General features: G+C 62.2%; 2 protein-coding genes across 2 annotated transcripts; one reads left to right on the top strand and one right to left on the bottom strand.

Annotated features, from left to right (window-relative positions):
* Nucleotides 1–282: 282 nt before the first annotated feature.
* On the bottom strand, nt 283–8,166 carry JRK (Jrk helix-turn-helix protein). The gene is made up of 2 exons (XM_079902175.1): nt 8,125–8,166; nt 283–5,195 (listed from the first exon to the last, which is right to left on the bottom strand). The coding sequence occupies exon 2, from the start codon at nt 4,833–4,835 to the stop codon at nt 3,249–3,251; it is 1,587 nt and encodes a 528-aa protein (XP_079758301.1). The 5' UTR covers nt 4,836–5,195; nt 8,125–8,166; the 3' UTR covers nt 283–3,248.
* Nucleotides 8,167–14,465: 6,299 nt separating this feature from the next.
* On the top strand, nt 14,466–16,173 carry PSCA (prostate stem cell antigen; the record flags this gene model as incomplete). Its single annotated transcript, XM_079901701.1, has 3 exons — nt 14,466–14,517; nt 15,575–15,682; nt 15,959–16,173. The coding sequence occupies 3 exons, from the start codon at nt 14,466–14,468 to the stop codon at nt 16,171–16,173; spliced, it is 375 nt and encodes a 124-aa protein (XP_079757827.1).

The raw sequence follows: 16,173 nt of genomic DNA, 5'->3' as shown, positions 1-16,173 counted from the left end.
TGTCTGCCCAAAATGCTGCTGCCCCTGTGCCACAGCCTCCCAGGAACAGAAGCAGCGTGTGTCCCTGCCGCCGACCTCCATCCCTCCAGAAACATCTGGCTACGGTGGCCCCGAGCTGCCTCCAAAGGGCTCTGCCTTCCGACCTGGGTAATCCTGGCCCAAAAAGGTCCAAGCAGAGGCTGCAACTGCCTGCCTTCCTTTCTTCATTCATCTGCCCTCCACCCACCCACCCTCCAATCCCCCCTACCCCACCACCTGGCTCACCAGAGGTGTGAGTGCTACCACGTGGACACGCCCAGGGCAGGGCCTCAGCTGCCTCCCCCCGCCCGCAGGAAACACTGGTGAGGCGGGGCAGTTCACCCCAGACCCCTACGCAGGCTCAGCCTTCCCCAACTGGAGGACCTCCAGGACCTCCCACACCGTGGGTCTAACCTGGGGCGCCTGCAGACCCCCCAGCACTGGGGAGCAGGCACTGCAGGCAGCGGATCCAAAGCAAAAGAGACTGTGAAGGACCACCGACCCACCCAGCCCCTGGCAGATGCCTGAGTTCCATCTACAACCTGCGAGTCCAGCCTTTGCTCGGCCAGGCTCAGGCAAGGGGCAACCCCGGCGGAGGCTGCCTGTCCTGAGTCGGGGGCCCCAGGCCTCCCAGCAGACTCTGGTCTCCTCTCCCTGGATCCCGGCACTGCGGGCAGTGCCCAGGAACGGTCCCTTATCCACCACAGGCAGGGGTGGCACCTGCTGCCCGTCCAGCTCCGGGGACGCCCCGATTCCTCGCGCAGAGGGAAGGAGAGGCTGAGGACACGGTGCGGCCGCAGGCAGCTTCCTCCCAGCTCGGGGTCTGCCAAGTCGTTTTGACCACCGAGAAGGGGGAAGGTCAAGGTGGGCAAACAGACCGGAAGGGGCCCGCCGAGTCCCGACAGGGACGACTCCTGGGCTTATCCCAGGGCACCGGTGCTGCCTGCCTGGGGTGGGAGGAGTGTGCACCACTCCCGCTGTGCCTGAGCTCGCTGCCCCTGCAGGGTGAGCAGGGGGCCTGGAAGAGGCTCTGCCAGCAGGACGGAGACCCCACTGCCCCCGGGGGCTTCAGGAGAGGAGACAGAGGGGCCGATGCACGGGCAGATGAGGAGGCCTTCCCACCCGGCTCCGATTTCGCACCCAGTCCAGTGGGGCCCCCTAAGACTGTTTAGGAAAGATTCTGAGACCAGAACATTCTGACCCCTTGAGGCTCTCAGAAACTGGATGGTGAGTGAAGAGCAAAGCCCCAGGGGTGGGCACTCAGGGGCGGGGCAGAGGCGGGGGCACCCATGGGTAGCTGGGCGCCGCCGGGCTCCGGTCCTCCCCGGGCACGTGCCCCTCAGTCTGCACCCCGAGAAACCTCGCACCGCCCAGGATCTCCAGCACTGAGGCCATGAGGAGGGGGCGTGCCGGCTCGTTAGGGGAGAGGGAAGCAGGCAGGGCCGAGTCCTGCCCCCGAAGAACAACGCAGCACAGGGGGCGTGTCTGGTCCTGGAAGGAGAACAGACTCCCTCAGCCGGTCCGCGACGAGTGCTCATTGATCGGCCACAACACAGCCAGGACGGGGGCAGGTTGTGACGGCAGGACAGGAGTCTGGCCTGGGGTCTACAGTCTGGTGGGGACAGAGCACCTACGGGGGGCCGTCCCCCCCCAGCACAGTCCCGCTACTCCAGAACCACTGGGCTGGGGTCGAGGGGCTGACAGTGGGGAGGGAGCTTCTCCGCGTGTCTGTCCATCTCCACGCTGCCGCCCCTGACATCTAACCCTGTCAACACCTCAAGCAGCTGCAATTCAACCGCACAGGGGACACACAGGAGTCCAAAAGTGGCACAGAAGTACATGCTGCACAGATGTCGCCCCAAACACGGGAAGGAAACCGATGTGACAACACAGCAGGAGGCAATCTGGCCCAAAGAATCAGCAACGACACTGTGAAAACGATCTGTGCTTGTTTCACAATCTTCATACCCGCATTTGAAGCAGGAAACGCACGGTCCACAGAGCAGCGCCGGGCCGGCCGTGACTGCCACCGCACTAGAGCAGCGCCGGGCCGGCCGTGACTGCCGCCGCACTGCTGGGAAAGATGTAGAAACACCAGAGCCGACTGCGAAGCAAGCCCTCAGCTCTCCTCGGCTCTCACGGGGGGCTCTCGGCACGCAACAAACACAGGAATGAAAACTATGTGCCGATTCAGCTACCCAAGAAGGGGATGCAACTGAAGGCGAAGCAGTGAAAAGAGCACAGAAAAGCTCACCCATTTCACGCACATTCGAAGAGGGCGACCGCGGCCGATAAGGGGCTCCGTCCTACGGCTGTGCTGATGAGCGACGTGGCAGAACGTGGGAATCAGCTGCAACACAGGAAACACAGCCGCGCCACCCCGCGACCGGCCTTTGCGAGACCACCAGCACAGCCAGCTTTCCACAGCTCAAAACAGGAGTTCAAATCCTGCTAGACAGCTCAGCGGCGAGCTTTACTGTTTTTGTTATATCGCCTAAGGCTAATTTCTGAACATCTGGTCAAAGTTTATTAATGCAGGGGCTGTAAAGGTGAAATTATGGGGGATGAGGCCTGTAGGTTGGACTCGGAGCCAAGATGCTCGACACACTGGCAGTGCCCTGTGGCCCCACGTTGGGGTGACGGGCCCAGCCGCCCGCTCCTGCTGGCTTTAACGGAGCACTTCTACCACATCAAGTAGGCGCGCAGCCTGCTGCATCTTGGGGTCTGAGCCTGAGAGGCGGGATGTGCTGGCAGCATGGAGAAACTCGTGCTGCTACGTGAGCTCACGACTGAAGGGGGACGTGTGGCCTGCAGAGCCACAGGCAGGGCCACACCGACTCTTATTCTATTGAGTCCCGCCCTCAGTGAACTGCCCGACTCAGGGCCGGCCCCCAGACCAGCAGACTGAGTCCTGGAGAAGGGGAGCGGTGGGCCACAGGAAGTACCAGCCCAGTCAAGTGGCAGCGGGTACCGCCACTGGTCGGCTGAAGGCGGCTCTTCCCCACCTGGACAGAGAGACATCTCCACCCTCGGACACAGCAAGGCTCAGCCAGAAAACACGAGGCTGGCTTCCGGCCACCGGAGGCTCCGGTACGTTTTGGGTCTGGGTGGGCCCTTCAGGAAGACCCACTGGCACCCATGTGGCACGACAGGCCACACGGCAAAACCCGGACGGGGCGGGCCGTCCTGAGGGACGTGACCCCTGAGACCGCAGGTCGGGCCCCGCTGCCTCAGGCCTCACCCGCTGTGGACGAGCCGGGCAGAGGGGAGCGAGGCGGGGCGCCGCGAGGCCCAGCGTGCTCCCAGGGCGCCTCGAGCTTGACTGCGGCCCTGAGGGCCCTGCACTGCTGCGCCTGCTGCCGCCTGCCGAACACGGAGCGCAGCGCGCGCAGCTGGCCCACCTCCTGGGCCGAGAAGCAGGGCTGCCCCTCCGCAAAGCGCACCACGGCGTCGAAGGATGCAGCCGCCTGCTCCCAGGCCGCCTCGTCACCCACCCCCGCCTCGGCCAGCTCGGGACTCCCCGTGGCCGCGCTCCCAAGGCGGGCCGGGGCGCCTCCCCCGAGCCCGGGGATGTGCACGAAGGTCTGGTCGGGAGGCTTCGTCCTGAGGCGCTCGGGCTCCTCCTCTGAAGACGAGCCTTCGACGAGCGTGACCTCGGGCCACAGCTTCCTCCAGGCCCGGCTAAAGACGGCGCCCGGCACCGCGTTCCAGGCGCAGGCCACGTCGAGCACGGCATCGTGCACGCTGCATCGGGGGGTGAAGGCCTGCAGCGTGCCGCGAGGGGTGACGAAGTTCCTCATGAAATCCCTGCGAATGCCCTGGTCCATGGGCTGGATCAGGGAGGTGACGCTGGCGGGCAGGAAGATGGTGAAAATGTTCTCCGAAACTAAGTCGGCCTCCCGCGGGTGGGCGCGGGAGCCGTCCAGCAGGAGGATGGCCTTGCTGTCTTCGGGCAGAGCCACGGCTCGGAAATGCTCCTTCACCGCAGGCACAAAGATGTGATGGAACCAGTCAGTAAAAATCTCCTTGTCCACCCACGCGTTACCTTGGGCCTTGTACGCGACAGGCAGGTGCTGGATGCCCTGGACCGCCTTGGGGCCGCCGCATTTCCCGACCACCAAGGGTTTGATCCTGTGGGAGCCCGTGGCGTTGGCGCACATGAGGACGCTCAGCCTGTCCTTGTTCTGCTTGGGGCCGGGCACCGCCCCGCCCTCCGGGCTGGGACTGGGCGAGCTGCGCCAGAAGAGGCCGGTCTCATCGGCGTTGTACACCTGCTCGGGGGACAGGCCGTGCTCGGCGGTTAAGCTCCGGAAGAAGCCACAGAACTGCTCTGCAGCCTGGTGGTCGGCCGCCTGTTTCTCGCTGGACGCGTCCAGCTTCTTGATGCCGTGTCTGGCCTTAAAACGCCAGAGCCAGCCGCCAGAAAACACGCAGGGCTCGGTCAGCTGCATCTGCTCGTAGAAGTCCTTGGCCTTTTCAATGAGCGTGGGGCCCGAGACGGGCACGCCCTCGGCGCGCTTCACCAGGAACCACTCGTACAGCACGCGGTCCAGGCGCTCAAGCTTGGGCGTGTGCAGCGTGCGCCGGTGCGCCAGGGCCTTGTCCGAGTCGGAGCTGGCGAAGAAGCGGAGCAGCTGGGCCTTGTGGGCCCTGATGTCGTACAGGGTGGACATGCCCACGTTGTACTCCTGCATCAGCGCCTTCCTGCTCTCCCCCTTCTCCAGGCGCCGGCAGATGTCCATCTTCTCCTTCAGGGTCAGCACCACCCTCTTGCGCTTCTCCCCCGGGGTCCTCCCGGCAGCCGGCTTGGAGGCCATGAGGAGGGGGCTCGTCCCGGCCGACAGGGGTCGCACCTGAGCCAGTACTGGAGGCCTTTCCAAGCCTCCCTCCCCTCCCACCTCCCTCGCCCACTGGCGTCCTGCCGATGCGGGCCGCCACGAGCCAAGGCCCCTTCTCGGCTCGGGCAGCTTCCCGGCCCTCTCTGCAGGGGGGACGAGTGTCAGCCGCCCGAGGCTTCCACGGTTGGAACCTCCAGCCTTCTCTGCAGGGACGGTGGCAGCTTCTCCCCTCAAACACGGACCGGAAGGTAAAGGGGCCCCGGGAGCTGGTTTCCGGCAAATCGAGATTTCACCGTCTGAGCCGTGGGTGCCTCTCTCACGCACATCGTGCTTTAGCAGCTGGAAAGCAAAAGGGGGAAGAAAGAAAAACGTTACGGAGCCCGTGCCTCGACCACCGTAGGCACATCCGCTACTTTCGACGTGCTGGGGAGCGGCAGGCGGCGGTGTCGTGGAGGCGATGAACACGCGAGCTGGCCGGCAGGTGGCACAGGGAAGAGGCCTGCCCGGCGGAGGGGGGCTGCCTGGCGCGCTGGGCACACTGGCACTTCTCAGCTTCCACAGTGACCTCTGAGTCGCTCGCTACGGCTCCAAATTGAAAGTGGCTCTCTTGGAAGCAACCTGGCCTCCCGGGAAAACGCCAAGGGCGATGCCACTGGACGAAGCAAGGAAGCCATAGGCGCTGGGCGACCTCAGAGCCACGTCCCACCTCCAGAACCAACCTTCCCGCTGTAGCTGCTCTCGGCCCACCTGACCTATCCACCTTCACAAAGCCCTTGTTCCTTTGAGGGCGGCCAAGGCAGGGGATGGAGGTGCTGCAGGGGGCAGGGATTCCTCTAGACTTCCGGGGCTGAGGAACCTGCAAACCTCTTCTGAAACAAGGTCCCCTCAAACCCTCTCTTTGACAGCAGGCCCCAAACTGCTTCTAGAAAACCAGGCCTTGGTAGGCCTCGGGCTCCTCCCAGAGGGGCTGCCAGTCTCTCAGCTACTGGTCCCCACAGCGACATGCTCAGACGCCAAGGATGCCTCTGGACGCACAGTCACACGTGAGCGTGCAAACAACACTCACACGCACCCTCCCTCCCTTACACACACACAGGACACTGGAAAGGGCCAGGTCAGAGCAGGCTTCCTGAATACTCGTTGATCAAGAACACTCTATGAATAAATTACTAATTCATGCTGGAAACAAAAATACGAGAACTGTCTTTTGGCCCCGCTGGGAGCAGGGTGGTCTTCCTGCATCAGTTATGTAACCTTGTAAGGAGTAAACTTCGTGTTTAAGTTGACATACACGTCTTTGGTTAAAGCTAGTAAGAGAACATAAAGAAAAGTGCCTTATATAAAGCCCACAGCTCTGGTCTAACTTGTCTTTCATCATCACCTACCTTTCATTCCCATAAAGATCTGGGTCATTACGGTCCCTTCCAGCTGGTCATGTCCATCCCTTTATGACGACTTCCCCAAACGCCCCCCACCCCTCCCTGCTCCGTGGAGCAGACATGTAGGACTTAGCAGATGGTCCTGGCTGACCTAGGCAGCCTGTGAGAATCACAGCCCTGTCACGTGTCACCTGGTAAAATGCCAACTCCTTCCAGCCCCTGAGGAGTGAAGAGCTGTTATCCCCACACTGACCAGCCCTGGCTGGTCTGCTCGGGCCGTGTGGCGTGTCTGTCACGAGTCCTGTCTTCTCCCTCCCGGCCAGCTGTGTCCCCTGGCTTCCCTCTCGCCCGGTCACCGAGGCAGCACCACAGGCAGCTGACAGCATCCGTCGCCAGGTCCCAGCGTGGAAAGGCAGCAACTCCCACCTCACCTCCCTCCCAAACCCTCACACTCGGCTCTGTCCAACTTCACGCCACGGGTGAGGCCACAGGACTACTCACGTGTGCAACATAAAATGGTAGCCCCTTGAGACCACCGCTCAACAGAAATGAAGTTTATTCAGATGTAGCAAGAGTCCCAAAGACAAATCCTAGGCAGGTCAGCAGCCAGCCCAAGGTACGTCCTTTAACCCTTCTGAGTCAGTCTCCTGGTCTGCAAAGTGCGGGTGCCGAGCCTGCTGGGACCTATTTTCATCCTATTGGGTTGGCTATAAAGTTTGTTCAGGCTTTTCCATAAGATGCTAGGGAAAATCCCGAACGACCTTTTCAGCTAACGCAATATTTACTGCGGGACAGTGTGATTGTGCACTGCTTGGCCCTGTGGAGAGCAGAGGGAACTAAAGGCCATAATCCATCCTTAAGGAAACATTTAATATAAAACCACCATAAAAACCAGGAGGAAATAGGGGACCCCCGGTCACTTGCGAGGGACTGACTCCAAGCACAAAAGGCAGGAGGAAGGGCCAGACGTGGCACCGGGAGGAGGCTCAGCGCCAGACACGGGCTCACTGTGGACGCTTCCTCACGTCTGAGCCTGATACAAGGGAGATGGAAACACTGGTCCCGCTGGAGAGACAAAAACTTCCTTTAAAAGTGAAATTCAGATATTGCTTCTGAAACAATTTCTTAAACCAAAAGGAAACAACACGGCCAAAAAATTAAAACGGTTTGAAGCCTTGCCACTGATACCCTCTTGGGCCACAGGGGCAGAGTTGGGGCAGGAGAGAGAAGAGTGGGGCACCACCTGCATTCTACCCCTTCCTGTAGGCGGGGAGACGCTCTTCCTTAGAGGAGAGCTTGAGGAATTTAGGAGGAGGATGTGAGAAACCACGTTTCCTCGGCAGTAGCCAGTAGTGTGCAAGGGCGTGTGTGGGGAGCGGGGCGACTATCAGAAAAATACTCCGGACACAAGTGTTCCGGCCCGAGGAAGGGCTGGATTAAGTCTTGAGGGGCAAGAGGGTATGGGGAGGGGTCCTGGGTCAGGGGCGGACATGGGGGTGCGCACCCTGCAGAGACGGGAGGCGGGCAGTTAGTTACCCACGCAGACCCCTCCTTCGTGGGCGCAGGTGCGGGGCCGTGGGCAGCCCGAAGCAGGGGGACGGCTCGGGTTAGGGGAGAGGCTTGCTTTGACAGAGTTTCTAACGCCGGAGGCCACGTTTGGGGCAGAAAAGCAAAAACCAAAAAGAAAAGAAAGCAGCCAGGTCTCAGGCCGGCTCCTTCCTGGCGAAGGGACCTCGAGGGCTGGTCCTTCCTCGGGGGGAAGCCCCGGCCAGGCTCGGAGGGAGGCTGCGGAGAGACCAGCTCGATTTCGGGGGCCCGGGGGAGGCTCCGCACCAGCAGCTCGGCCCCGGGCCCCGCCCGGCACCCCCGCAAGCCTGAACTCCACTCACCTGCGAAGCCTGAACGCCACTCACGTGCGGACCCCGAGCCGCCACCGCCGGCCGGAAGCGCCCCGCCCCCCGCCGGTCCGCGCCGCTCCGCCTTCCCCCAGCCACTTCCGGGACGCTCTAGGCGGCCCGGGGGACTCGGCGTTTCTGTGTCTCCGCGGGTAGCGGCGGGCGCGCGGTGACCGTAGGCTCGGATTCGGAGATGGGTGCATCTCTGGGCCGAAAAGGCGGGGCCTCTTGTCCTGGGCAGGGGTGGCAGCAGGGCAGGGTGGGCCCGGCGCCCCCAGCCGGGAGGCCTCGAGTCGGGACGTTTCTGATGAAGGAGGGCAGTGCTTGAGCCCCTCCCTTTGCGAAGTCCACCGGCCAACGCTGTTTTCCTCCTCTCTGGCCTCATCCACCCCTAATTTAGATGATTTGGATGATGAGATTTGAAATTTCTGAGCTGGGGAGACTTGGATGACATTCAGACTTGAGTTGATGCTGTAATGAGTTGAGATTTGGGGGACCTTCGGATGGGGTGAATGTATTTTGCATGGGGGGGCAGAGGACGTCCAAGCTCGAATCCCCAGAACCGGTGACTGGGTCACCTCACATGGCATCAGGGACTTTGCAGATGCAATTGCGTTACGATTTTTGAGATGGGAGATTATCCCGATTATGAGGATGGGCCCGGTGTCATCACAGGGTCCTCATAAGAGGGAGGAAGGAGGCACAGAGCCGGAGAAGGATGTGAGGATGCAGGCAGAGGGAGAAAAAGAGATGCGACAGCAGCCGCAGGATGGAGTGTGCGCCTAGAAGATGGAGGAAGGGGCCACCAGCCAAGGAATGCAGGGCCTGCAGGAGACGGAAAAGAGCCTGCAGAAGGAAAAGAGCCTGCAGAAGGAACCAGCTCTGTGGACACCTTGATTTTTAGCTCCGTAAGGCTCGCGTCAGACTTCTGACCTCCAGAACTGTAAGATGATAAATGTGTGGGGGTTTTGGGGGTTTTTTTGCGATACGGGGGCCTCTCACTGTTGTGGCCTCTCCCGATGCGGAGCACAGGCTCCGGACGCGCAGGCTCAGCGGCCATGGCTCACGCGCCCAGCCGCTCCGCGGCATGTGGGATCTTCCCGGACCGGGGCACGAACCCGTGTCCCCTGCATCGGCAGGCGGACTCTCAACCACTGCGCCACCAGGGAAGCCCTGTGTGTTGTTTTAAGCCCAGTTTATGGTCATGTGTAGCAGCAGCAACAGGGAGCTAGGATAGATTTGAATAGTTCTCTCCCTCTTCGTTCACCTTCTTCCCTTGGCTCCCAGGACGCGACCACCCCTGGCCCTCCTTCCTCACCCTCCCCTGCTGATTCCCAACGGGCCAGCTTCACCCCTCGGCTCTCTCCTCTCTGTCCACGCCCCCTCCTGGGATCTCCTCCAGTCTCCTGCTGTGCCTACCAGCAAAGGCAGGCAGCTCCCAAATTTATGCCTCCTGCCAGGACCCCTCCCGCAAACTCTAGCCGCCTGTGCCCTACCCAGCGTCCCGACGTACGTAGCCTTCTAACCCTCGAGCCGGCATTTCTACACCTGCGCTCGCACCCCTCCCCTGGCCGGGCTCCAGCTTCACACCACCCACCGCGGTGAGTGGCAGCTCCACGTCTCCATCGCTCCGGCCAAAAACGCGGAGTCGTCCCTGACTCTCTGTCCCCCCACCCCCACGCTCTGCCCTCCACATGCAGGCAGCGTCTGGCCTCTGCTCGCTCCCCCCAGGCCGCCCTGAACCCGCTGTTGCCTCCCCTGGCCCTGGCTTCTGCCCTTGCCCCCGGCGGACTGGAGGGCCCTTAGCCAGCGGGGTCTCCGGGGATGGTGAGGTTGACCCCAGGAAGGCCGGCTTCATCCCCGCATGGCACTCTGCTGCCACCTTGTGGGAACCGGATCTCTTGCTCCCGTCAGAACCTGCTGGGGCCGATGCTCCCACGATCACACTGGGAGCCTCGGGCCTCGTCTCCAGGACTGAGTCCACTCAGGCAGAGAGGAAGGGGTCGGGAAGAGACAAGGAGAAGGAAGACCATCCCCTGGTGTCACATGAAGCCTGGCATGGAGGGCCCCCTCCCCCAAGTATCTCCCCAATGCACAGGGTCAGGCCCCCCACCAAGCCAGACTGTCCACAGCCCAAAGGCCTTGGAGAGGGTCTGGCTGGGCAGACGCCCCCTCACCGCCCCCTCAAGTGGCATCCCACGTGTCCCAGAAAGGTCCTCCTGGGCCACCAGGCCTGGCGAGGTCCTGCTCTCACTGTCTTCCAAGCCCACGGGGCTCCTGAGTGCTGCGGCCCCTCTGCCCATGGCCCTTGGCCTGCGCCATGCTGGGCACCCAGCCCAGGTTCCAGACCCTCGGGTGGAGAGACGTCCGGTCCCCCGAGAGCCAGGGCGAGGGTTTCTCACAGCAGAGGGGACTTTACTTGGGGGCTGGGGGTGTGGCCGGAGCTCCTGGCTCCCCGACTTCGCTCGGGGAAGTAGGAGTGGACAGGAGAAGGGGGGCCGGCTAGGGGCTCAGTCCTGAGAGGCACCGAGGCCCTGAGGACTCGGGAACACACAGGAGGGGCACCTCTGCGACCAGGGCTCTCTGGGGACAGAGACCCCTGAGCCCAGGACAGAGGGTGTGGGGCTGGCGCACCGATCAGGTGGACGGCGTCTCAGTGTCCTGCACGCACACTCAGCTGTGGGACACGCACTTACACACGCCCTCCACGTGCACTGCTCACCCAGGAACACACCCTCACACACGCATTCCACACGGTCGCTCCTACGTGCAGTTTTCACGCAGAGAGTCGGAGCTTGCAGCACACGGCTTTAACTTTGAGAACCTATAATGGGGAGCCCGGCACTGTGGACGCTCTCCCCAATCTGTCAGGGATCTGGCAGTGCACCAGTTACCCTCCTGGTGATACATGCATTTTTCTAAAGGAAAATGTCTACAAATGTGGAAGAGAATTCAGTTGCAGTTTTGCAGTATACCCCATCTTTATTTTTTTTATTAATTCTGCATAAAATAATGAATTCATCCAAATCTGATGTCCATGAAAGTGTGGAACCACGTGGCAGCCCCAGGAGGTGGCAGCGGCCCGTTGGTAAGGAACCCCTGTGAGGTGGGTCTAACCTACACAGCCTGCCTCCCCGCAGTGCCCAGCCCCACCAGTCCTAGCAGCCCCAGCTTCACACTGACAAGATCAGGGAAATCTCTGAGCTATGTGAACAGGCAGGGTTTCCAGGGAACCCAACCGGTTTGGGTGGGCAGGTGGAGGGCCACGAGAGAACAGGAAAATCTGGAGTCCTAGGAGGTGGCCGCAGAGCAGAGGAAAGGAAGGGGGCTAAGGGGAAGTCACATCGAAGCCACACCTCGACCCCATTCCTGTGTGGAGGGACCGCAGGCAGTCACGGGAAAGCCCCACAGGCCTTCCCGGAAAGCTGGATCCCACCGAAGGATCCAGGCTCCACTGAGGCTCACTGCATGCCCAGTGCATGAGTGACGGGATGGCGCTCAGCATTGGCCCAGGGTCGGCGCTCAGACTTTGACCCCAGTGAGAGCTCAGTTTGGGGCCCAGGTCAGAGCTCAAACTGTTATTAGGAGTGGAGTTTAATAACTGTCCACAGGGCATCACAGCTGTGGTCTTCTATATTTGAGGCATGTCCATTAGGTCATCTATCTCGGTCAGCTTGGGCTGCCATAACAAAATACCAGTCTGGGGGACGTAAACAAGAGACTTTTTTCTCTTCCAGTTCTGGAGCGCAGCAGTCTGAGATCAGCGTTCCTGGGCGGGCAGGTTCTGGTGGGGACTCTATTCCTGGTTTGCAGGTGGTTCCCTCGTACTGTATCCTCGCGTGGTAGAGAGAGCTGGCGCCACATCTTCTCAGGTCACCGAATCCCATCGTGAGGGCCCCAACCTCATGACCTCATCCAACCCTGAGGCCCCCTCTCTGAAAACCGTCAGGCTGGGGGTTAGGGCTCTAACATGAATTAGCGGAGGACACAGTTCAGCCTATAGCACTGCGCCCTTGGCCCTCGAAATTCACGTCCTTCTCACAGGCACGGTGCATTCCCGTCATCCCAATAAGCCCAGGAGTCTTAACTCATTACAGCGTCCGCACTAACCCCTAAAGCCCAAAGTCTCCTCCAGACCCTCCCTACATCAGACGTGGCCGAGTCCAGGTGGGATTCATCCTGGCAAATTCCTCTCTGGCTGTGAATCTGTGCAACCAGACAAATTACGTGCCTCCAAAATACAGCAGAGATTCCCACCACAGAGGGAAACACCGTAAGGGAGAGTGGCGGGTCCCAACCCCAGCAAAGCGGCGCCACGCCGGGGCTCCCGGCGGGTCCTGCCTGCGTCAGCCGAGGACTCTGTCGTGCTGTGCTGCGCACGGCAGGGTGTGGACAAGCGTTCTCGGATGCACCCCTGGACGCCAGGAGCGCCCCCATTCGGGCGACTGAAAATGTCTTCAGGCCCCACCAAACGTCCCCTGGGCCACGGAAACGCCCCCATCTGAGAACCACTGCCTTACAGCAACCACTTCATATCAAATCACATCAGCGAACACACGGGCAAGTGTCAATATTTGAAGAATGAGTGCTTCAGGCTGGTGCTAGGTGCTGGGTGCCTTGAACACAAAACAGATAAGAAAGGTCCCAGCCCAGGGCACCGCAGCTCCCCGTGAACTGCGCAGACGGGCAGCCCCACAAGGGAACAGTGAAGGCACATACATTTTACATCCCACGTGAGGCAGCTGAGCTGAGGGGGCGGGGGGCGGGGGGGGCATGTTCGGAGAGAAAGTACCAGGCACGTAGCGTGGGCAAGGAAGGTGCGCCGGTGCAGGGGACACGCTCACCTCTGTGTGACCTTGAGCAAGTTCCTCCCTCTCTGGGCCCCAGGCTCCAAGGGACAGAGCCCGGCCTGGGGGGAGCTGGGGGGCTGGGGTCGGGGTAGACCCCAGGAGTGCTGTGAATCCCGGGAGGGCCGGGTCTCAGGGCACCCCTGGCCCACACCGCCCTGTCACCCTGCTCCCGGGCTGCCCCCACTGTGAGGCATCCGCTGCCCCTCAGCCTTCCCTGCGGCCCACGGAGCCCCTTCCCCTAAGGATGTTGCGCCCGGCAACATCCTTTCCACCCCCGACGTGCCCTGGGCCCTTTTCTGGGGGGTAAACCAAGGAGGGGAGTGAGATGTGCTCCACGAGGCCATCCACAGGGCCAGGAAGACCTGAGGAAATGAGAGGCCCTCTCCCCCTGTAGGAGGAGCTCGTCGCCCCCAGACACACCCTGGGGCCAGCAGGCAGTGGGTGCAGCCTGTGCCTGCCACCACCTGGTCGACACTCCAAGGGGTCCCAGGGAGACTGGGCACAAAGGGAGGGTCAGGCTGAGAGGGCAGCAGCAGCCAGGAGCCACCGGCCCTCCCTGGTGCAGAGGAATGAGGGGAAGGGCCAGTCCCAGAGGCTGGCTGGAGCTGCTGTGATGGGAGAAGGCTGGTGACATGGATGCAGCTGCCGCCATGGTGGCCCAGGCGTCAGGTGCGGCAGAACAAGTGGCCTGACTGCTGAGCATCTCACCCTCAGGTCTTGGCCAGTGGAAGCCTTTATAGGATCCTTATGGGACCCAGGACACAAACAGGGTGGAGAGGGGGCCTGGGTCTGGATGGAAAATATCTGGCCCAGTGCTGAGCTCTTGTCACCTCCTCGTCCCGCAGAGGCCACTGACGCGGCATTTCCAGGACTCCCTTGCAGCTAAAGTGCCACAGTGTGGCGGGGTTTTGAGTGAGGTCATGAGGGTAAGGCCCGCAGCTCCGGCCCGTACGCTGTGCTCCACACCCGTGCGACCTGGCAGCCTCCCCAGAAGGTCCCCACCAGGCCCCCTCTCTGCAGCCCACATTTCCTTCCTGCTGATTGTGCCGTCTGATCAAGGCCTGTCACCCCAGTGGGATTCAGCCACAGGGGTCAGCATGGCTCCCACACAGAGCACAGTGGGGCCGAGAGAGGGGCCCTCAACCTGGGTCAAAGACAGGAGTGAGTGAATCTGGGGAATACGCTCTCCTTTCTCTGGCCTTGCCGCCCCTCTGAGGTGGTGGAGAAGTGGTCTGGGGCCCCGTCCTGGGGCGGCTGAGAAATGGCCCCTGCCCCGGGCAGGCTCTGCCTTCCCGAAGCAGAAAGAAGGCCAAAGGGAGCGGGAGGGTGCAGCCGTTTGGGGGCTGGAGATTGGGACCTGCCCCGCCCTGGGGCCCTGCAGCCAGGAAGCTACTGGTGTTGACTGTGGGCGGCCACCCCCCCACCCCAGCCAGCAGAACCATATAAAGCCGCCCAAGGTCTGCTCCCTGCTGCCCACCCGCCACCATGAAGGCTGTCCTCCTTGCCCTGCTAGCCGCTGTCTTGGCCCTGCAGCCAGGTGAGACCGCAGGGGGCCACAGGGCAGTGTGGGGGGAGCAGGGCCGGGGGGGGGGGAAGGGGGGATGATCGAGGAAGGCCAGAGGGGCAGAGAGGAAGGAGGGGGCAGGCTGGGCAGAAGGACACGAGGCAGGGGTGCGGAGAAGGGGCTTTGACCCCACCCAGCTCCCCCTGGGGCAGCTCTTAGTGCAGCGAGGATACCGGGTCATCTCCTAGCTGTCCCCCGAGGCGGGAGCAGGCCGGGCAGCGCGGGGGTCTCTCCTCCAGCGCCGTGGGGCTGGCCTGGCTGCTGGAGGGATGCGCAGAGAGCCTGTGGAGTGGGTGAGGGGCACAGGGGCAAAGGGCCTCAAGTGAAGAAGGGCCACAGAGGGACGGAAGGAAGAGATCCTTCTGCCCAGGCCCAGCCCCGGCTTCTGATGTGGGCAGCAGGGGGAGGCTGTGGGCCTGCACTGCTCCAGTCTGGACTCGGGCCTGGTAGGGACTCTCCCGGCCCAGGGCCCCGGGTGATCAGTAAAGGCCTCAGAGCCTCAGCTCCCTCTTCTGGGAAGCAGGGATCGTGGTGGTGCCCGAGGACACACGGGTCGGCCGGCGTGTGTGGTGCCCGAGCACAGGCTGGCCGCGGGGAACCTGTTGGCACTGGGGTGACGTGGATCCCAGCTTCATCGTTTTACCCAGAGGAGACCTAATCCTCATGACAGCTGGGGCCACTGCCCCCAGGGACAGAGCAGGGCCGGGCCAGGGGCGCACCTACGGGCTCACAGCTCCGGGTCGGGGGGAGGGGGAGGCTGAGAGGGAGTGTGAAGGGTCCTGTCCATCCTGCCCTCACCTGCCTGGTGTGCGTCCCTCTCAGGAGTGTGGGCATCATAACAGGGCCTTAGAGGCAAGGGGGTGGGCGTGGCGCCCTCCCTGTGAGGGGCCCCCAGTTTGTGGTGCTTGTGCACCAGACAGTGCTCTCTACTCTGTGTGACCTATGAGAAAAAGAGGTTCCCCCCACACCCCCGCAGCGCGGGAGGGCAGGCGGGGCAGCCTCTGAGCTCCACCCCACCCCCACCTTGCAGGCACCGCCCTGCAGTGTTACTCCTGCCAGGTCGAGGTCAGCAACCAGCACTGCCAGCACGTGCAGAACTGCAGCCACTCTGAGACCCAGTGCTGGACTGAGCGCATCCGTAAGTGGCCCTGCTGTCCCCGCAGGCCTCCCTGTGCCCCTGCCCTGCCCCCTGCACCATCCCCTAGAAGCCCTGCACCTTCCCTCCACTGGCAGGGATTCAAAGGGCCTGGGATTAGGTCTCTACGCTGGACTGTTCATCCTTCTGTCCACCTGCCCACCTGCCCACTTGTTCTCCTGTCCACACATAAATATAGATGCCCAGCTTCCCGTCTATATTTGGTGGGTGAGTATCCAGGGCCCGGCCCTCGCCCAGTGGTCCCCATGCCTCGCCCAGGTGCTGCTGATCTCCTGACCTTCATCAGCAAGGGCTGCAGCTCGCACTGTGTGGAGGACTCAGAGAACTACGACGTGGGCGAGAAAAACGTCACATGCTGCTCTACTGACCTGTGCAACGCCAGCGGGGCCCACGCCCTGCAGCCGGCCATTGTCACCCTGACGCTGCTCACCGCTCTTGGTGTGCTGCTGTTCTGGGGCCCCGGGCAGCTGTAG

This window comes from Stenella coeruleoalba, assembly GCF_951394435.1.
Source record: "Stenella coeruleoalba genome assembly, chromosome: 17".
NCBI classification, from domain to species: Eukaryota; Metazoa; Chordata; class Mammalia; order Artiodactyla; family Delphinidae; genus Stenella; species Stenella coeruleoalba.
Note: the sequence above shows the minus strand (reverse complement) of the source record. Positions and strands in the feature narration are given on the sequence as shown.